Here is a 22,527-nt window from a genome sequence, read left to right as displayed (position 1 = left end):
AACTTGTCTGTGGTTGATTCCCAGCTGGATAATGTTTGTAATGACATCCTAATACGTTTTTAGGTTTTTGAGCCAAAAGGGTTTTGAAGTTGCTTTTCTCCTTTTTTTGAAGTTATTAAACAGACTATGTGTTTAGTGATACAATCCATACGTTTCATGAAAAATGACGGCATGCACCAGTATACTCTACAATTATGACATAGAAATGAAAATTTGCATGAACATTCATATGTCTTGTGCTTTAACATTCAGCAGAGTAGAAACTTTCAGAAAGAATGTTGGAGAATTTGTAGACATTGCTTAAGCCAAGTAAAAACAAATACTGAAACATTGCATGTGTATAGAGGGAGTACATGAGAATATGGTGAAGCGCTTGTTTTTATATGACTTCAATAAACATTTATAGTCAAGTAAGGATCCTAAATCTGCCAAATCACATGTATTTTAACAGGCAAGTGAAAATTATCCTCTAGATGTACTGTGATAAACCGTGGCTCCAGTAAGAGTATTTGTCTTTTGTGGACTCAGGCTGATTGTATTTTCTAGTACATCATGATAAAATATGGCTAATTTAAAGCTGCAGATAAATAATTTTCAGGATCACCCTGTTCTGGGAATGTCATGGTTTGGGTTTATCTCAGAAGCAATAATGAGGATAACTTCATATAGAGATTTAAATGACAGTTATTGCAATAGCATTGTTGGAAGCAGCTTGCTTATATCTGTTAATCTTTTCAAAAATGTGGAAAGACTGGCATTAAATAGATATTCTCATTGTGTAAGTATCAAAGTAACATTAATGGCCACAGTAGTTTTTATCATGTCTGGGGCAGACATTCAGAGAAAACAGTCAAAATGCTGCCTTTACCACTCTGCCACTGTTATCTTGGAAGTTTTTTTTTCGGAGGGGGGGGGCATCTTTGCAGTACACAAAGCTAGACCATTACATTTTGCGATAAACCGTTTGTGCTCACAGAGACTTTTTTTATTTTGATTGTTCTTGTCATTGATTCCTTCCAGTTTTATGTATGCACAGAACTAATTTGTATGGCCTGGATCACATCAGCTAAATAATGATAGAATAATGGCTTCTGTGTATAACCATTTTATGATTATGCAATATTGTGTCTTTTTTATGTCATACCCATATTTGGCCTACTCCCACTGAGATAATGTAGCAAGTCAGTGTTTGCCTGTGGTAACCATCCTTTTGTGGCATAATACCATATAAAAAGCTGTGTCCCATCCCATGAAAGATGATAAAAGTAAAAAAGAGTTGGCCTTTCATTATGGAATTCACGACAGCACTAATTTTGTTGAAAATGACTTTTAAGGACTAATTCTTCCCCCACCTTGTCTTTGCCATGTGAAATTGAATTTGTGACAAAATGCACATTACAGGATTCTTTCCAAACTATCCATTTTCTTGAAGGTTTAGTAAAAATAAAATTAAATTATGCAGTGAGATTCAGTTTTAGCACAATGACTGTGAAGTCATTAAAATTGTTTTTTTAATATCTTTTAGAAATATTAATTTCTACACTCCTCTATTGATGACCAGATGGTGCTTTCAGTAAATGAACTCAGCAACTAGAAGTTATCATTATCAGCAGAACATGAGAAAAACATGGCTTTCATATGAAACAAAGCATTTTATTTCTAAGTGCTTTATGCAAAACTGAAACAATATTGTGCACATAACACACGTACAAAGAGCCAAAAAGAACACAAAAGATTAACCTGTAAAATCAGGAGTTAAACTAAATTATACAATCACTCTATTGGATCTGGGCAGTGGGTTCCATGGATATCTTTTTTTAATTTCCTCGCTGCCATCAATAGTACTGATGTCTCTAGCTGACGGTAGGAGCCCATGAGCAGAACTCTGGACAAGTCACAGTTTGCTTTACAGAAGACGTTGAAGAAAAACGTGGCAGGACATTTCTGCTAAAACTGAAGAGCAAGCGAAAGTGAAAACGGGCCTGTTCCATCTTGTCCAACGCTGTGGTTTCTTGTGCTTCCTGCAGGTGTCCAGTCTCGGGTGGCTGGAGAAGAAGGCTGCTGCTGCCTTGTACGAGAGCCCCCCCGTGGCCACTGTACAAGAGGCCCTGGAGAACTTTCTCAAGGTATTACTTCTGCTCGCTCTGGAGATGATTAGCACCGAGCTCGGAAACATGTTTCTTATGCCTCCTTTTATTTACCTGCTGCTTCACCCGTTGAGGCTCTGAGTAAACTTCTCTTGTCAACTGAAAGGCATCAAGTCCCTGCTTGATCTTTGTTATGCATACTCCTCTGGGTTTCACAGAGGTGATCTACAGTAGACTGTCCATTGAAAGAAAGAAAATTCACCATGTTTTGCTCATCAAATCCAAATCTGCTAAATGAACAGTAGTTATCAAAAAGGATGCATGCCTCAAGTAAAATATGGCTTATGGAATTGCTAACAAATATTTTAGTGCTGCACTGTTTTGCAATTTATCTGGCTTAATGTACTGTATTTGAGTTGGTTGTAGCATAGCTATTTGAATTTTAACAGCTGCAGTCCAAGGAAGCATCTTGTTTTTGCTTTCTTTCAAATGTTAGTGCTAGTATTATATTTCCACAACTGTTTGGCAGAACAAAATTGAAAATACTGTATACAATGAATGAGCAGTAGGCTTACTTTTACTTTGGATATTTTGCTGTTATTTGAAATGAAGGCTTGTAGGTTCAAAACGAAAATAAGCAATCTTTTACATATTACTTTAAAATGTATACTTTTATATGTAAATACTTTTGATATGCTTATAGTAATTAATTGAATGTTTTATTTGTTCTAGGCTGAAGAGTTGAGCCCTGGTTTCTCCAAGGCTGTGAGAGTCTATATAGCCAAGGTAAATGGAATATTTCTTTTAATAGGCCCTCCTGTCTAATCAATACCTACCCAAAAGGAAATTTAAAAGGGACAGATGTGGAGAATGCTTGGCTGGCTTAAATGTGTAGCCATAGAAACTCTGGACTAAATAAAATATGAAAAAAGGCAAAGGTTTTTCATTTATACAAAAAACACGTAATAGGACTATGCACTAGTCTTATGTATAAAATTATCCTATTATTATTTTGGGATTTATTTTTCATACTTTTTCAGTATTTTGCACTAGTAGTGTGTGTACTACTATTACACCTCACTTGTCTTACTGTTGTTGTTTGCTTCTCTAGTTAACAGAATACTTGAAGAATTGGTTAGCACAAGCACAGCACAGTCTCTGATAGTAATATAATAAATATAGTCAAAGTAGCTTCAGTATAATAGAAAGGCTAAGAAGCAGACCTTAAGTTCACTTTATTCCTAACCCTTTATATAAACTCAAATGTTTATAATTTTATTTGGTTTTAGTTTGAGTTAGGATGAGTTATTTATTTATGGTGTCAAAGCAGTTTCTTACTTCTTATGAAACAAGTGCCCCAAACAATTTCTAAAAACTGCTTCTACATATTTTATGTTTAGCATTTTATACACCTTCATTTGCATATTGAGGCCTTTAAGTTATTGATTTTTGGTTTGGAATGATTTTCCTCATAAAGAAATTAAGTTTTCTCTTTTTTTTCTAAAAACCTCAGAACCGCCAATATTTTTTATTATTATAAGACTCCAACTTGGAATCCCAAAATGTCAGCCCTCTTGGCTCATTACTATCACCCTCAGACCACTGGCAGGGGGATAAACACAACGTATAATCCACTGCATCCTGGAGCCATCTGTTTATTTAGAGCTGTGAGCCCCAAGGTGCTCATAAATGAACCGGCGTCAGCAGAAAAACTGAAACAGTCCTCATTGACAGGTCTTTGAAGACATGTTCAGCAGGCTTTGACCCTTCTTAAGTAATTAATCACATGGCCCAAGTTCAAACCCATGATGCCTAGAAAATATGGCTCAATCTGGCTCTGACAAGTTGCTTAGCTGCTCCACTCAGGAGCAACAAACATTTTAAAGCAGAATAAAACAGCAGAGAATCGCACAAATAGTAGGATGTGTGAGTGTTTCTGAAATAAAATGTTCAGAGATGCTGCTGACAGTACAGTGGTCTTGGGGTTAGCTGAAATGGGATGGCTGACTTGGTTTTCCTGACAGGCTCCTCATTTTGAAAGCTCAGTGTTCTCAAGGACAAGGCCATTAATCGTTTTCAGAGAGGAAGTGTTATTCTTCTGTTATTTGGTGGATTAAAATGACCTTGTCTAAGGAATGGTGTGGCTTAGTGGCAAATTTATGGTTTTATCTATATAAGTTTTTGTGTTGCTTAAGACATTTTTCAGAGAACAGCTCTCGGAATTTATAATGAGGCCCTTTACAGAAGCCTGCATGAAAATCCATGATACCAGTAAAATCGGTCATTCCTTTTTTTTATTTGATCAATCCCCGTTCACATTGACCGGGGCCTGCCTCTGACCTTTTTGTCACTGCTTCGGCTTGATCGGTCACCTTAGAAAGAAACGATCTGCCAGCCAAACAGGAGCTGCTGTCCACTTGATTGGGCAAACTTGTTGGTGCCTGAAGCTGTTCCAGCTGAAGTGATGAAGAGCAGCAAGTGAAATGCCCATGAAATAGGGCAGAACATACATCAGGGTGTGCCTTTGTTTCCCATGATCTCATTGGTGTGATGTGAATTAGGAGAGCCTTTTTCACAAAAGTGGTAAACAGCACATCTGTAAAACATTTATGTGCTCGGCTTGTGTGGGATGCACATGGCCTTAGAACTAAGGTGGAACATGAAACAGAAGATGACATTATTTTGATCCTTCATTTCAACCATCATAAAACAAATGTTTGTATAGTCTTGGGCATCAGAGGTTACTTTTTGTAATTTGAGTGTGTGTCTTCCTGCCCACAATGGTGAATTTTGAATCATTTTGTTGTTGTATCCCCCTCTACCCCCCACCGATAACGATCTGTATCTCATTTTAATCATAAGTTGCTAGCAGACTTGATATCTCAATAGCTATCGATTTCCTCATTCCATAACTTCTCACGGGAATATGGCCTGTTTTTCTCTCTGTCTTTCTTTTGTTGTTTAAAAAAAAATAAACAAAGGAAGAAAGAAATCCATTCTGCCTGTTTTGCAAAAAAACAAGCACATGCAATTGTTGTATTGTTCAGAGCCATTTCCATATGGGCTGATTAAAGTCTTTGCCAATTGAAAGTTTGGTTTGGATAGTTTGTCTTGAGGCAGAGTCTGATGCTGCTGTCATTTCAAGGAATATAAAAGTTTAATATGTCTCTAAGGGGACTGGATGAGTAGATTCATGGGTTTTCCAACAGTATGTGAATGGTTTTTGAAAATATTTTTTGGAGAACAGAATACTATTCTGGTCATTTTTGTTAACTGCTTTATGATAAAACTGTCTCAGAACACATGACCAGACCCATTTTACCTAAAGACAATCAGTTTTCAACAAATTTATTTCAAGATGAATACTGTACAAGTTAGTAAGAGTCCAGAGACTAGTACAATGGATAACCAAGTATACAACTGGTTTATAAAATTAGATACTGGACTCAATTCAACACACTTCAGCGTTTGTAAAAGTGTTCAACAGAAAGTTTGTGTATTTATGACAGTTGTAAAATATCTTTACTAAAAGTCCAGAACATTTTCAAGAATATAAACGTATTTAAGTACGTTTACTATACAGAAACACAGACATAAAGCAGCACTGATCAGAAACAGCCTTTTGTGTGAGAGCAAACTTTGCAATGTTTATAAGTGCAGCAGGGAAAAGGAAAGCCAAAGATAAGAGATGTGGCTTAGATGAAGCGACTCTGGAGTGAACCTGACTGAAGTTCTCATGGCCTCAAGCAGACAGCACAGTCTGTCTTCAGGTGGTCAGCCCAATTGCATCCTAGACTAGTTCCTAAAAAAAAAAATGCTACAGGCGTGCATACAGTTGTGCACATCCATATTAGGAAAAAAAATGTATACGCTGTAATGAGATTTTTTGTTGCAATTCAGTACTTTGAATCACAGGACAATTTGGGAATTTTATTTTAGATCTTTTTAAATGTGCTGTGAATCACAAATTATATTTCCCAGTGTCGTTATGTTTATGATTTGTAAGTGGTATACAACCTTATAGCCATGCTATATTGGATTAACATCATGTATTGGAATAGCATCCTATATTGATTGTTATTATTTGACATGCTGTTCTAATGAAAGGTGAGTGAGGGAAACCAAAGCCAAATGATTGGTGGTATCACCTTTTCGAGAGATTCTGTTTTCATCAGGCATGCTGTGCCTAATCAGCATGGCCTTCTGAGTTTTTGGGATCTGAAATATAGAGCTTTACATGCCTGCTTTCCACCAGGCATCACCAGAGAGCCTGTGAACTCTTGATTGGTTAGCCATGATGAGGCAAATCATTCATCCCTAATACACCTAGAAGGAAGACTGTCTATTATGATAATAATAATAATAATAATAATAATAATAATAATAATAATAATATCACCAATGTGCAGCACCCCAATTGGATATACTATTGTCAACTATTACACTAAAGTAATTGACAAGAAAAATGAAAAAACCTAGTCAGAATTAAATAAAATATGTGAAACAAGCAAACTCTTCCTTAGAGCCATAATGAATAGCAACTATCAAACAAACACAGAAAAACACTTTAAGAAAGCACAAGCTTTCGCTGTGATCGTAAACAAGCGATGCTGCCTCATGGCGTCCTTACTCATAATGCCTTGCACCCGCGAACAGCTGTTCACAGAAGGTTCTTGGCCAAAGTCAGTCACTTTCGAACTTCAAATTTCAGATTTGCGAAATTTCGTTCTTATAACGCATTACAAGGTACAAATTCTTCATGTTTGGATTAGCGAAAATTCAAATACTGAACATTCTTATACTGGGGTATGAGTGTAACGCTGCATTATTTATGCAGCCATTGAAATCTCAATCAGATCATGTGATTTGATTTAGAAAAGCTTACTGTAAAGGTAAAAAAGACATTTGAAAATACATTTCGGAAACCTAAAGGTTTGATGTGCGTTTATAGGTAACCCTTAACCCAGTTTACTGAGTGTTGTTCTGTTTTTTAGCTTTTCCTACACAGCACAGCTATGTTGTCTGTAGCCGTGTTTTTCAGGAGTTAAGGCTAACCACAGAAACATTGGTCTGGGAAGACAGTCAACACAAACACATTTCCTCCCTAATGGATACTAGTGTTCCAGTAGTGAAAGGCCTACTGTCTCCGTGCTGGTTCAGTGAGTCTTGAAGCACTGATTTCAGCTGCTTCACTTCTAAGGACTCCGAAAGTCGTCTTTGCAGGCTGTTTTGTTGACTGCTCGAAGCAGTAATGGAGACTACTTTGGAACAAACTGAAAAGTGGTCATTGGGAAACATAATTCTCTTTGACAAGGACAAAGGTTAATGGAGCACTCTTAAATTTAAAGAAGATATGCGATGGTTTCCATTTTCCTATTGACCTTGGTTTTAAGCATATGGGGAAGCAAAGATTCCCCACATTAATTCAGTGTTTATAAGGCTCCAGGTTTTGCTTCCTTGTCCCCCTACACATTAATATCTCTAAATATGATACTTCAACCGCTTTTTTGTACATACTGTATTCCTTTTTAGGAAAGAAAATAACAGTTACTCATCACAAACATGTACAGGTATGCCAAAAGCTGAAGTATGATTTAAACTATTAATATATTTTTGTTCATAGTGCTACAGGGATCTGGGCAACAGCACAGAAGTCAAGAAGTGGGTAGAATTGGCATCTGAAATGCCCAACATGTCATACGAGGTACGTACATGCGGGGACATGCAACTAATGTGGGGAGGTTTCTTCTTGTACAAATACATAGTGCCATACCATTGGGCTCTCCAATGCATGGTAGTTAGAAAAAAAACACAAAAGTATGAGGTGTAACATTATAAATCCAGAAATAACTTCGACACTGTCCCGTTGTCCCATCAGGTCATTAACAGCACAAGCCTAGAAGAAACACTAGAGGCGCTGAGGGAGAATTCCATGTAAACCTTGTACTGCATGTGAGATGGAAAACAACTAGGACACACAGGTGGGGCACTGGGAGTCAGAATGTCTGGAAGGTCTCTGTGGGTGTTTAAATCACACTTCCATCCTTCGTCAAGCAGGGAGTCACAGTGTCTGCGTGTGTTGGTGCTCTCTCGCTGTACTCACCCACTCTGGTCTGGAACTAACGGCAACTCCGAAATCCTACATATACCAAATGTAAAAGAAGTTTATGCTGTATATGTCTTAATATGAAACAAATTATTGTTTATTTTTATTATGTTTGAACATTACATAGGTAACGACTAAGATATATGCTCTACGGTGCATTGAACAGTGTAATTGTCATTCTTTAACCGTGAAAATCTAGAATGCAAATATAATAAGTGAGAAGTTTATGACTATTTCTGAACATAGCTGCATTTCATTAATTCATAAAAAAGTAATGCTCTTCCCAACAAATACATTGTTCTCATAGTTACAAAAACTCCAAACCACATGAGCAGGGATAAAAAAGAAAACATAATTCTAAGTGCAGATAATTGCAGATTATTGATTAAAACATGCCTTGTATAAACTGTTGTATTTACAATTATTACAATTTGCACATAGTAAGTATTGTGTCACTTCTACTGATAAAATTTATTTTGAGAACTCCGTGTTACCAAAACCTCTCTTTTTGGACTTAGTGTGGTAAGAACATAATTCACATTAATTTTGAAGTCCGCATTTTCTTGGTTAATTTACTCATTCCCATCCCAAAAATAAATAAATAAGTAAGATTTATGTTGTACTCAACTGAAGCAATGGTGTAATTCTGGCATAAATGATATCTGTATATCATCATTCAAAGTGGGCTTAAGACTCCAGTGGAAAAGGTTTCGTCAGGGCAAACCACAATAGCCAGAGGGACATAAATATTAAAATATAATTTAGTACACTTTCCATTTGGGTCTCTCAAAGCATTGGATTGCTTATTTCTGTGACTAAAGCATGGAAATAAGTACGTTCTCTGTGTAGTGAAGGATGTATGAAAAAGGAGTATATTCATCAAACTGACAGTGAGGAGCTAACAGCTTTCATCATCATTCCAAAGACTACTGCCAGTACAGTACAAACCAGGCACATTCTCAGTAGGTCCTTTTGAAGTGTTTTCAAACATAGTTTTTATTTATGATTGTGGTTTAATATCTGGTATTATGGAAGTATGTTTGTCTTATTTTTTTTTATTTAAATATTGTTTTTTTATTGAAGATAATTTTTAATTTAAGAGTTTTGTTTGTAACTAATGTGATTTTTTAATTTCATTCCATCATCTTTGGAAAATACTGAAAATTGTTATTTTGTACTCTGACAGCAGTGTTTCCCAGTCTTGGTCCTAAAAAGTTCTTTCTGGTTTTCATTCCAGTTGAGCTCCTAATTAGTTAAATTGATTTAATCTGGAAATTACGCAGTGGATTGATTTTTAACCATTCTCTGCACTCAGGATTTTTTCTCCCAGATAATTTCCTTTACTTGTATGACTTCCAAGTAATATATTGAACTGAAATTTATTAAATCTTGGATGCTTTCTTACAGCTTTCGTACTGACAAGCTATAAGAGTTTTTTTAATGATGTGCAAATCCAGGTGGGACTGACACTGTCAAATACAGCCATGTTTTCTTAGTGCAGTATGGACCTAAAATTCAATGATGTCTTGAAAGAATAAACATAAGGAAGAGCAGAGCTGAAACCTGGCATTTATGACATGTTTCATGCTCATTTCTAACCTTGTTTTATTAATTAAGAACTGGAGGGATTGTAAACGTACAGATCAGTTTGATTTAAGGTCTTTAAGAAGCAAATTAACAAGGTTCAGTAGGAAACCAGAAGAGATGACACACTTTGTCTTTCATAAAACTGATGCACACAACATTAACACAAGGATTTTGCTTCCACTATGCATTCAAAAGCATGCTATTGGCTGACCAAGTGATCAATCAAGTCCTTGGTATCAAACAGCATCTACTGTACCTTTCTCCTCTTCTTTTTCCTTTAGAGAGATCCAGAACATTTTGGTTCTGAAAAAAGATTGCAGAGCTTGATAGAACAGTGACCAACATTTTGATTCACTTGCAAGTATTGGCCAACGGTAACAAATTTTGGAAGAAAATGAAGAAAACCCTTATAAGTCTAAACATTGGCCATTGTTTGCTCTGTCTCGTCACTTTATTTTTTTTGGATTTGAAAACATTTTCCAAAAAGTATATCTGAATCCATTCAAAGAAAAACGAACTTCTTTGCAGATGCAGGTGTGTTTTGATACAAGGATTTGAATATACTGTAACAGCCTAATCCATTCCTAACCCATACATTTACATTGAAATGAAGATTAATTACTACAGGCTATTGAGTGAACACCTGAAGGAAAGATTTTATTTTGTCCCATTAATTGTGATATTATGCAATATGTAGATATAAATAAAATTCTAACCAATATGGATATTGTTATATCCAATATGGTCCCATTAATTGTGATATTATGCAATATGTAGATATGAATTAAATTCTCACCAATATGGATATTGTTAAATGTCTAAAGAATTATGATCTGTTGATAAAGATATTATTAATTAAGACTATTTAGCTTTTAATATAGTCAGTCCTTCAAGATAAACAATCAACTAAGTATAACAAAACAGCTAACATTCTTTTTTTTAAGCTTTTGTTTTTTTTAAGCTTTTGAATGAAGAGTTTATTCCTTCTGCCTAGTTTCATAACCAATGTTTTGTTTTACATTTTGTGTTAAATATTCTGTATGTACTGACTGTGGAATATTCTTACTTATTTTTGCTAAAGATATTTCATATTTATACTTGATGCGTGCACTGATGCTCTTTGGACATTATCTGTACTTTATTCCGGTACGTGACAGAATGATTTGTATATTGGTAGATGTTTTGCATTACACTGAAGTGTGGGGATGTTTTGTGAGGGTGTTGCATTGTTTTTAAAATACTAGCTAAAAATTGAAATGAAGTGTCATGCTACATTAGGGAAAAACACAAAGACAATACAATGGTCTTTTATTCTACATCCAATGAGTTTAATACATTACAAGATACTTGTAAAATATTTGTATTATGTTTGGCAAGTGGTGCTCAACCTGCTTATCATTTAGTGGTCAGGCAAATGTTTAGGGTTGGCAGGAGGGGTTGTAAGTTTCTGTTGCCGTTACTTAGACTTAGAGTTTTGTTGAAATTACTGCTACGTTAGAGATACCTGAGTGTATATCATACAATGCTGTAAACAACATATATATCTGCATTACATAAAGATGCATACAGTGCATACCACAGAGGAAAGTGACATGCTGTTTTACTTTACATTCAATATTGCTCTGTAGACCCTCAGAATGATTTGATGAAAACGTACCTAGTTGAACATTATTTTACCATTTTGTCAATACACATAGTACATCATGAAATTCTAGAAACAAATTGTGTTTGAAAATCCAGAATAACTAAGTGTGTTAGAACAGGTGTAGCAATACTACCTTTAGGAACTTTACTATGCTTTTGAATAATGCTTAGAAATGCTGACTTCTGTGATGTCTGTGCTCTTCTGCAATAGTAAAGGAATTCAAACTCATATGTTACAATATAGATTTGACAAGTTAAATAAACTAATTTTGAACTCCGCTAAAATACTTCTACAGATGATTGTTTTAACAAGTAGAATTGTCAGAATACTGTACTTCTCATTTTAATGAGAACATCTTTTATTCTAAAGCCTGGCAGTTACAAATGTACAAACAGTAAAATATTTTATCCCTGACAAATATAATTTTCAGACTTGAAAAGGGAGGCAGACATAGCTTGTTCAGCTTTTAATTATCTGTTTATTAAAGGAAGAGATAAAAAAGAAAAACTGTAATACTGAATTAAACAAACTCCCTCTTTTAAAAACTCATCATATTAAAGCTAAATAGCATATTTAGCATTTTGTACAGTCTCTATAAATTTCAAGCACTTTTAAATCAAAATCAAAATGGAGCTCCTGAATGTTTCAGATAAAACCTCTCATTCTCTTAAAACAAAAAGTAACTCATACAGTACCTAGACACCCTACTTCTTGCTGCCTTGTCCATCTCTCTCCTATGTCCTATCAACTGTCTTCTGAAGAAGTGTTTCTCGCACATAAGCTCTGAGGTTTAGGACTGTTGTGGGCTGGGAGTCTGTACCAGGGAACACTGTTGACTGCGATGGAACTAATCCATCCTGGCATAGGTCCAAATAATTTAACTGAAACAAAAGAATGTTGGAGCCAGAGAGAGACACCAGGTGTTCCAGTGTAGTTTGTAAACAATGCTGAATTGGACTATTCCTAATATTAATAAAATCAATTATACAGAAACAGCTTTCGGAACTGGGTGGCAGGGAGAATGTGATACAGCCATCTATTTTCTTAAGATGTCAGTAATCCGTGGGTTGTGTAACGAAGGGCTACACAGCTCTTGACATGTTATCCTATTAGGAATTTTAATACACACAGCAGGCGTTCCCTTGCCCAGATGTGAAGCACAGAACTGTGAACTGCACATGTTGAGAATGACCTGCATTCTGGTCAATTAGGCAGAAACAGATGATAGCATAAACGGTGATACGAGGAATCCAGGCATCACTTAACTTGTTTTTTTATTTTCATAATGAAACAATTTATTGTTCTTTGTATTCCTTTTTTTTAGTTTTTAGAACTGTTGACGCACAGACTTTTTGTAGATGATTTGAAGTGGCTGTGGTTTCTTTGGGGTTTTCTATGATGTGGCTATAGGAGGAAAATGTTGTCTTTGAAGAGGAAAACAAGTGACATAAAAATCAATCCGGTTGTTCAAGATCTGTGAAAGGTGCTACAGTCTGGTTTCTATGGTAGCGGCCGAGGAATACTGGGATGTTTAAAAGGCAAATTAGATCGTTAAGCAACCACATCTGATCTTGTGTTTTGTTGAGGTTGAGGTTCATTTTTCTTGTTAAGAAAGTTTACTCTTTTTTTTCTAAATAAGAAGGACAACAGTAATCAATCATGAGGTGCCTCCTCTGGGAAGCACAAGATGATAATGAGTCTCAGAAGAGCATGAGACCAAGTTGTAAAAAGAAGTGGGGAAAAGAATAGGATCATTTCAAAGAGACCTTTGACTTTGACTTGTTTTATGAATGTTATACAGAAACCGCATTTCTCAGTGGTTGAACAGATTAGAATCTCTTACCTCTTTTATCTGTTTCCAGTTAAACACATCCAAAAGTCCAGTAAACCAGTTTGCAATGGGTAGGAGATGGGACTGTGGATCTGGAAACAGAAATAACAGTGAGAGTCACACTGGATGGAGCAGTTACAGAGCTTTTTTTAGTCCATGATCTCACTAGGCTCTCAGACACAGTGACAAGAGGGCAATAACTAAACTGCTTTGATGACATTTTTGCCATTTTGGTTCCTTTCAGATTAAAATATTAAATTTTACTATTTGGTATATAGTACTAGAAGCTGAGATCAACCCGGTACATTTTTCTTTAAAAAAAATGTTAACACTAGAAAAGTGTTTAAAAATATACAAATATACAAATACAGTATACAATGTACTACGCTACCAATCTCATAATAAAGTAGAAGTCGTTTAAGTTAAAATCACAGTACTTTTGGATAATGAGAAAGGGTACTTGCACTGAATGTAGCTGCAACTTGCCTAAATCAAATCCTGGACTCCCTATTGTCTGACCGTTTCAAGACACTGCAGTTTGTAAAAAAGATAAACAGAGAATATTTGCAGAATAAGGTTGTTTTCAGAGTTTAAAATTTAAGTCATTGAATCTAAACAGATTTTAATATAAATAACATATGCAATAGTAGTATAAACTATTAACTTGTTTTTGCCTTGTTAATATAATAATAAATATAATAGTGTTTACAATTAAGCCATATAGGCTTAATCATATAGACAAATAAGCCATGTCTAACTTTAAAATGTGTTGTTGGGATTTTAAAAGAAGTGCACTGACAAAAATGACTAGTCTTTTGCTACATTTTAGTGTTTTTTTCTGTCAAATTGCCATTTTATTTTATGTTTATAAATGCTTTACCCAGAAATCTCTTCTGTCTGATGTCTATGAAATTCTGTTGCTTCTACATAAAAAAATAACTAATTAAAGTAGACTGGAAACAGAATTTAATATGTCTGACCTGTAAAACACATGTATTTTTCTCAAAATTGTAAGCTGTGAAACTGCTTATTGGTATAGATATTAGGAATGCTTATTAAACCACTTATAGGAATTTGGGGAATAGAAGAAAAGGTTTCAAGTACTGTACTACAAATGTCATTAACTTTTAAATAGATATGGATCTACATTAAAGACTGCTATCTTTCAAAACCCCACTAGTCTCCTTCACTGTCTTTAGAAATACAAACCTGAGTTTTAAAGTCTGCCTTATTGAATTGCCTTCATTCAAACTTTAGTTTTATTGGCTTGATTTGTTAATTCCACCTATTGTATCTTAATAAGTTCATATATTCCCTGCTCTTATGTGAAGTGTAATTTGGAACAGCTGTGGTGTACGCTGTGTTTAATATGTGGTTGTGATGGAAAATAAAAATCATGTAGTTAATAAAGTGGATAATCCTTTACAAGCATTCCTGCCTCTCTCTCGTTTGATTTCCTGCTAGTGGTGAGAAAGAAGTAGCTCTGGGGTGACAGACTGGGTCTGAGCGTGGTTTGTGTTTCCAGACTTGCTGACCTTTTCACAGTTGCATTTGAAGTGAATGAAAGACCATGGGAAACTGAAGGAGTCGACTTCCATGGCAAAAACCCTGCCTTATTTTTAACTTCTGTTGCTAATTTTCACTTGTGTTGCTAAACAAATCTACGCTTTAAGTAACAAACAATAAAGAAACACCCCTTGGCCGCCCAGATGCTAGCTCAGGTTAAAGTGTTATGCTCATTGCTGTGAGAAGCAGAGTTCAGGGCCTTGGAGTGACTCAATCCGTAAATGGTCATTTGGATTGCAGGTTGTACCCTTTAGTCCAGATGTGTCCAGTTCAAGTCTGGGCTATATTATGAGCTTAATTCTGAGTGCTACTCCTCCAGGTGTTGGCACACAGTAAGGTTAGTGCTGCTTGGGTTTTCTTGTATTTTAATCAACTGTCATATTCACAGCTTGTGGCATAACTGTGACATCTATAACTTTTTTAAAGAGCCTGTGAACGTAGTTACCCGTCTTTCTCCACTCGATGCTGAATCTTCTTTGGACATCTTGGGACTTGTAGTACAAGCAATGACCAGAAAACTAGAGAAGGGTGCTTAGTCCTCATCCTTCCTTTAATTGTATGGGGACTGCCTAATAATATTCATTTATCTAAAAATCAGGTTAGTCAGTTAAGAGCAAATTACTATTTAAAATGACAATGTGTAGAGTACCCAGTTATACAGCAGGGCAGGAAGTACCTTGGTTCAGGGTACAGCAAAAGTGCTTCATTCAAGATTTTACAGTAACACTATTCACTTCTACACACTGCTAATTCAATGACGATGATGCAAGTTAATATTAATGAGTTTTCTTCACAACAGATACAAAACTTGAACTCATGTCATGTGAAGAAAAGCATCATGGAGCTGCTTTTCAGCTTTCCTATTCTTTCCTATTGGTAATTCAAGGCATATCCGCAAGAAGGACCAAATGGTCTGCTCTAACTTTATACGTTTCTTATGTTTTTTTAGAAGAAGTGTGAACAGTATCAAATCTCCTGAATTTGCAGAGTCCCAACATTAGTTTACAAATGGACACATGGTGGGGTCTGTGTACAGATATACAGTAGAACATGCAAGATTTGTTTTCCTATTAAATGTTCAGGGAGGTGTAGGCCTCCTAGAGGAATGGCTGACCTTTCTTCTAAAAGAAGCCCTTTCAGCTACTCTGTTTCTGTGGTGTGCTGTATGCACTGGCAATTGAACTGAAGGCACGTACTGTGGCTACCAGCCCACCTCCTGACTCCTCTCTCCCTCCACAAGTCAGAGAGAAATCCACAGGGCCAGAGTTGAGACAAAATGTGAACAGTGAAAACGTTATACTGCCTGAGCCTTCTCTGCCGTTAACCTTGTGAAAGCAACTATTTTGCAGATTTTATTTATTCTCCTAGGTTTATGTTTCACTTATGCATTAAACTGTACATCTACAGTAACTGCTGGATTGCAATGTTTGTGGGGTGGTTAACACAACTATTATATTTAATAGATGTTTTAAGTAAAGAAGCCTCAAAAACCACCTGGCAATGCTAAGACTTATCCTGTTTAAGTATCAGGTAGCTTTTTGAAGCTTATGTGAATTTGAGGACATCCACAATTCTGAGGGTTACAAACTTTCATGAAGAAGAGAATTTTGCCTTCCAAAATGCTGTGCATAAAATTAAAGTTTGAAATGGAGTGTATTGTAGAGAAAGGTGGAGAGCACAAAGTGTGGAATTTAAATCCTGGGAAGTTAAATCTTTGGGAAGTTATGCACTAATAAGACAAGTCTGGAGATCATTTCAGTTTTGGTCACTATACCTCAAAAAAGATATAGCCTTAGAAAGAGTGCAAAGAAGTACAACAAAATTAATCCTAGTGTCAGGGGAGTGTCATATATTTAGACAGATTGAGGGAACTACAGTAAATCTCTTTAATCTAAAACAGATCAAATTTGATCTAGGTATAAAAATCATTATAGGGTTAAGGGTTATAGCTAGGTTTAACTAAGGGGACTTTTTCACACTCAGTATTGAAACAAGAGCATGGTGATCACAACTGAAAGATTAAGGGGAATACATTCAGAACAGAGAATATGAAACATTTCTTTGCTCAGAGATCTGTGGGTTTCTGGAACAGGCGTTCCAGCCAAATTCCGGCCAGGAGGGCCAAACTCGGGGCACATTTCAGAAACAGCTGGATGAATTTTTAGATTCACTCAGCTATTAAACTACCAAATAAGCAAGAAGGGAATGACCCCCTCTCTGTTGCAGACTTTTGTTATCTTCTTATATTGTAACTAGAAATGACCTTTTCAGATTTACTTTTGTGTCGTGAAGCTTCCCAGACCTCAGGTTTATTTATTTCTGTATTTATTTTGAATGTTTTTTTTTCTGAGTGAAGAACAATAGACAATGCATCATTTTTTCAATGAAGACTTTATTGGTTTTCTGGTATTGAATCATAAAATAACATGCAAAACATAAATGTTGACAAAATGAAAATTAATATGCATTAAAAATAATGTGTAATGCATATAGGACCTTGATTATCATAGTTTATACTTATTAATCAAGAAATAAAACATTCTTATAACCGTACATTACAGGGGCCCATTAAAAATTGAAATCAATTATATGCATTGCAGCAATCTATTACAGAACATGACAAGGATTCTATTCTAAAATGCTGATTGTCATTTACTAGTGACAGACTTGTACCAGCTGTGATTTTTTCATTCATAATTGGTTTCTATGATTCTTCCAGTAAAGAACAAATATACCCACATATTATATTAATATTCAATTTGTCTTTAATTATTTTTATCATCACATTTTTTACAAGAGAGTTGTTTGGACATTCCTTACCTTTGTGAAAATGTTTTTGTTGCTAGAACTTCCAAAAGTAATTGATTTCATGTTTATAAGGAATGATTTAGAAAAGATGAAAATGTGAACAAAATGTAAAAAAAAAACTGACTTGCATTTTTGAATTGCTAAAAGTTTATGTATATCGCAAGACTATACACTACGGCTTAAGTTCTATTTGTACGCCTGTATCATAAATCTGGCCAGTGACCTACATACAGTATATAGACTGCTTTGCATCTTGTCTGATAGCTTCAATTCTTAATGGCTAAAACACATTAATTTCTCAGTAACAAAATAGCCTTAAATACAAGCAACTTGAACTTATCTTACATTTAAATCTTATTTTCAAAAAAGGTGAACACAGTAAGATTCTGCATTGTGTTTGATAACGGTTTGTGCTTTTTGGAAGTTGCACTGTGCTTTTACTGATTTTAGCTCAATTCAAAATGATTTATTGTGTTAAACCAAATATAAGAAAAAGATTCATGTCTGATATATTTTATTAAGAACCGCAATTCTAAAATAAATGAGTTACTATGAGTGTAAGAAGTCTCAGTTTTAGCAAGACACAAGTCTCTAGATGTCTAGATGTCATCTAGATGTATGATAATTATTGTAAGAATTTTAGAAATGCTGGGAAAAAGTGTTATTTTTTTTTAACTGAAAGGTAGGTGTAAAGGTGACGTGTGGTATTTTTTGACTAAAACTTTTTAAGGGGTTTTACAGTTTACTTTTTTCTATTTTTATTTTTTCACAAATATGTCTTTTAAGGTTTTCTGTTGAATTTACGTTTTAATTTTACTTTTTCTCATTTCAGTGCACATTTACTTTTGATCTTTTATTTCTACATGAATTTATATTTAGTAAGGACAGGGGTCATGAACGGGTGACCACCGAGCACATGGTGACCCAGAAGTCATTTTATCATGACCTAAAGCAGTTAACTGTGTGCACATGTTGGAGGAGTTTGGTTTTTAAAATAATCCTTCGTATCCCTTTCTAATTAATAAAGTACACATGAAGAAAACTAATTCCTGTACCCTGTTTTACTGTAACTTTGTCTCTGCATTAGAAATTCTTTGAGAAACCTTTTTTTACTACTTTTACCTTTCCTATTTTTCAAATTGTAGGAAAAAACCACAAGGCCTTGTGGTATTTTGCTTTGCACTAATGATGGTGTTAATGAGATGTGGTAAAAACAAATATGTTTCTCAAATGTTTGAATATCTGCCTGCCAAGTGTGTTGACAGATAAAGAAAATAGAGAGTAGATGAGCTGCGAATCAATGGACTGGAATGAAAACATTTCATGACATTAGCTTTGGTGTGGTTCACCATGGATGGAGCTTACTTGAAATGAGTAAATTACCCATGTCACAAAATCAACAGCATATTTCAAATGGTACACTTCCTAACAGTTCAGGTGGGTAGCTGCGTCAACATGCGTAGGCTGCAAAGGAACAAGTAATAGGTTTTTTCCATGCTGAAAAAAAGAAGAAAGAAAACACAGTTTCGGCCGTGGAGCCTTCTTCAGGTGTTCTCACACCTGAAGAAGGCTCCACGGCCAAAACGTTGCACTTCTTAACAGTGCCTATGTAGATGCTAGCTTTGAGTAGCCAAATAATATACTTCTATTGTGCCCTTTCAATGTCTTTTTAAAATTGTGGTCTGAATAAACCACAACAAGCTTTACTTTTTCATCAACCACATTTCTTTTACAGCATAATTACCATAGTCCACAAAGAGATCTGAGATCTTTTCTTTTTCATCACCATTAACATTGCTCATGAATTGCTGGCTAACATAATAAAGGGATTTTTTTTGCAAAAAGAGTGCTTAACCTCTTTTTTTATCCAAAGGTATACAAACAGTAATATATGAATGTTATTTGTAATTGCTAAAGAATGGTAAAAAAGCAAATATTGATTTGCATTAATTCTGACAGTGTAGTTCGTTTATACTTCATATCTAAGTTAGGCTTTTCTTCTTCCAACAAAATATGAAGAATACTGAAAAAATTCAAACATTTTATGGCATTATCTATTTTATGGGTTTAAAAATGCCAACATCTTTGATGTAATCTTACTGGTCACTGTTATTTTTCAGGGCACACTAAACAAGACATATTTTATATTTCATAAATATTTCTGAATCTTTTAACAATTGCAATACTCACTTGAATGTTATTGGCTTCCTCAAGTCTGATTCAAACATAGATCCCAAGGACCAGTGTTGACAAGTACTAAATTCCTCATGCTTGAGTGTCTAAACTTAAACATTTCCCCCTGCATTTGGCAGATAAAGTAAAGTGGAGAGGCTTCATTGTTAAGCCGTAAGAACAATCCATGGTGACTGCCTGTGAAGGGTTGCTCTCGAAGGTGCACTGGTGAAGGAGGATGGCTGTGAACAGAAACATCTGCACTTTTGCGATTTGGTCACCGATGCATCTCCTCTTCCCAATGGAGAAGATCATCACGCTGGTGGTCAGGTCCCTGTCGACAGCTCCGTTCTCGTCCAGGAAACGGGATGGGTTGAAGACGTGAGGATCCTTCCACTTCTGTTCGTCGTGATTCACAGACCACTGGTTCACAAACACCACAGTGTCCTTGGGGATGTGGAGGTCGTCAATTGTGACATCTGCAGTGGTGGAGTGGGGGATTGTCAAAGGAACGAAGCTGGTGAAGCGCATGGTCTCGTAGATGAAGGCCTCCAGGTAGGCTAGGCTGCTCTTGTCCCCGATGTTTGGCAGTCTCTCTCTGCCCACAACTTTATCAATCTGCTCTTGAAGTTTAGCCTGGATGTGCGGGTATTTTATCAGAAGGAGGAGGATCCAGTGCAGAGCTGTTGAAATCGTGTCTTGCCCAGCACCAATGAGATCTGTGACAGTTCCTTCAACATGAGCTTTGGTCAGTCCATTTTCATTGCCTTCCCCGTGCTCTATGATGCCAATGATGGCGTCACTCATGTCTCGTGTAATTTCTGGGTTATAGGTTTGCCTATGCTGAATCACCTTGTGTTTCACAAATTGAAAAAAGTCCTCATTGAGCTCTTTGAAATTTTGGTAGATACTGCGCACTGGGTTGGGGAAAGCCTGGAGCCAGGGCATGACATCCACCAGGCTCCCTGCTCCTACAGTCTCACCAAATTTGTCAACCCTGCTCAGCAGCTTCCTGAACTCCACGTCATCGTGGCTATACCGTTTTCCAAAGCATAGTGCACATATAACGTTTGCAGAGGCCACTTTTAATTCATGAGCAGGTTCAAAGTAGTTTCCATCTGCACTGAGCCTCAAGAAAACCTGGATGAGATCTAGGGCTTCTCCCACCACATGCTTCTCAAATGCTTCCTTGGTCTGGCTGTTAGCTGAAGAGAAAGCTCGGATGGATGAATGAGCAATTCTCCGATGCACCTTCCACAGTCTGCTGTAGCTGCCAAATACCATGCTCTTGCCACCTGAGATAATCTGAAAAGAGACAAAGTTTGGCCTTCCTGCAAATTCTGCACTGTGGTTAATCAGAGCTTGCCGGATTGCAGTATCGCCGTTGAGGACCACAATGTCATTGCGGCCCAGCCTGATCTGAAAGACGTTGCCATATTTTTTGGCCAGTTTGGAAAAGGTGAGGTGAGGCATTTGTCCTAGCTGCATAACGTTGCCCACAATTGGCCAGGCAAAGGGTCCACGTCTCTTTTGTCTCAGGTTCCTCACCCACAGGCAGGCTTCCAAACAGAACAGAAAAATGAAGGAGGCGACCAGAGCTGGCTGCACCTGTCCACTCCAGTCTTTTGCAGTGCCTTCTTTTACTCTAAAGTCTGTGTTGCTCTGTGCCATGATGAATTATCCACAACTCCTTCTGATTTTTTTTTAACGTTGATGCTGCTCTGTGTGGTGGAAAAAAGTTAAATCTTCTTTCACAGGTGCCCAGTTAAAGTGTCTTTTTAAAGGGTTTTTCCATTCACATACTATTTATGAGATGTAAAATGTTAAAGCACCTCTTCCGTCTGACAGCAAGGTTTTAGTGTGCTTCATTTTTGCCCAACATTTGATTAATGGACATACCTCTAAATCTGAAATAAAATCCATTCAAACTGTTCATCGCTGGTACTGTAAATCTAGACGATGACAAGGTATTGCTGTAATAAGCCCATGTGCTTTGGTTTCTTCTAAATAATTTTTCCTAATACTCCAACACAGGTTCAAAGGTTTGCTCTGTTTCAGTCCTGTTGAGTAGATGAGGTTAGAAATGCTGTATTTAGCCTTGCCACTCTCCCTTATATATCTGTTTAGTTTTGGGGGCTGGAACTTGGTTTATTATCTTACTCCTCCCATTGTGGCCACTGTGGAGACCCCAGTATCCCTACTGAACTTTACAACTTGATCTCATTCCTCCAGGAGATCATCACTCAGTAGTGTTGAAGTAAATCTTAGCAAACCAGGGAGGTCATAGTGCAATAGTAGCTATTGCTGAACTGAAAAAAATGCCAGCTGTTGTAAAGGATGTAACTACAGTTCTGATGTCATAAAAAACACATACAAATCTCTTTTTTACTGATTAAATGCCTGTTTTATTTTAGGTAAAATCAGCATTTAGGTAAAATGAGAATAGCTCCTGTGATCTGTATTTAAAATGTATTTTGGCATATACTTTTCATTTTTTTAAGACGGATACTTTCTGACAGGGAGTAAAATAGATTTAACTCATTTAATGCTAAAATCCTACCTCTCTGACATATTTCCAGGAAGTTAAATAAGATTACGACTTCCATCATTTTATGCTGTACGTTACCTTTATTTTTCACCAGGAGAACAGTTTAATCATCTACCATTACCTGTTTATCAAACTGTACATGGTTATAACAGATGTTAACATAAATAATATATAGCC

The 22,527-nt window shown here is 36.1% G+C and overlaps 1 protein-coding gene and 1 pseudogene across 1 annotated transcript in view; one reads left to right on the top strand and one right to left on the bottom strand.

Moving 5' to 3' along the window:
- rmdn3 (regulator of microtubule dynamics 3) overlaps window positions 1-14,687 on the top strand; it is a 59,731-nt gene extending 45,044 nt beyond the window's left edge. Inside the window, exons 9-12 of the mRNA XM_069193308.1 lie at window positions 2,028-2,126; window positions 2,820-2,873; window positions 7,711-7,791; window positions 7,966-14,687. Coding sequence (XP_069049409.1) covers window positions 2,028-2,126; window positions 2,820-2,873; window positions 7,711-7,791; window positions 7,966-8,025 — 294 coding nt within the window. The 3' untranslated portion in view covers window positions 8,026-14,687. The remainder of the gene's footprint in view (window positions 1-2,027; window positions 2,127-2,819; window positions 2,874-7,710; window positions 7,792-7,965) is intronic.
- Window positions 14,688-17,194: 2,507 nt separating this feature from the next.
- On the bottom strand, window positions 17,195-22,128 carry LOC102689265 (cytochrome P450 1B1 pseudogene; annotated as a pseudogene).
- Between the last annotated feature and the right edge of the window lie 399 nt (window positions 22,129-22,527).

The sequence above is a fragment of the Lepisosteus oculatus genome, chromosome 8, assembly GCF_040954835.1.
Source record: "Lepisosteus oculatus isolate fLepOcu1 chromosome 8, fLepOcu1.hap2, whole genome shotgun sequence".
NCBI classification, from domain to species: domain Eukaryota; kingdom Metazoa; phylum Chordata; class Actinopteri; order Semionotiformes; family Lepisosteidae; genus Lepisosteus; species Lepisosteus oculatus.
The sequence above is the reverse complement of the archived record's forward strand: the minus strand, read 5'-3'. Positions and strand labels throughout refer to the sequence as shown.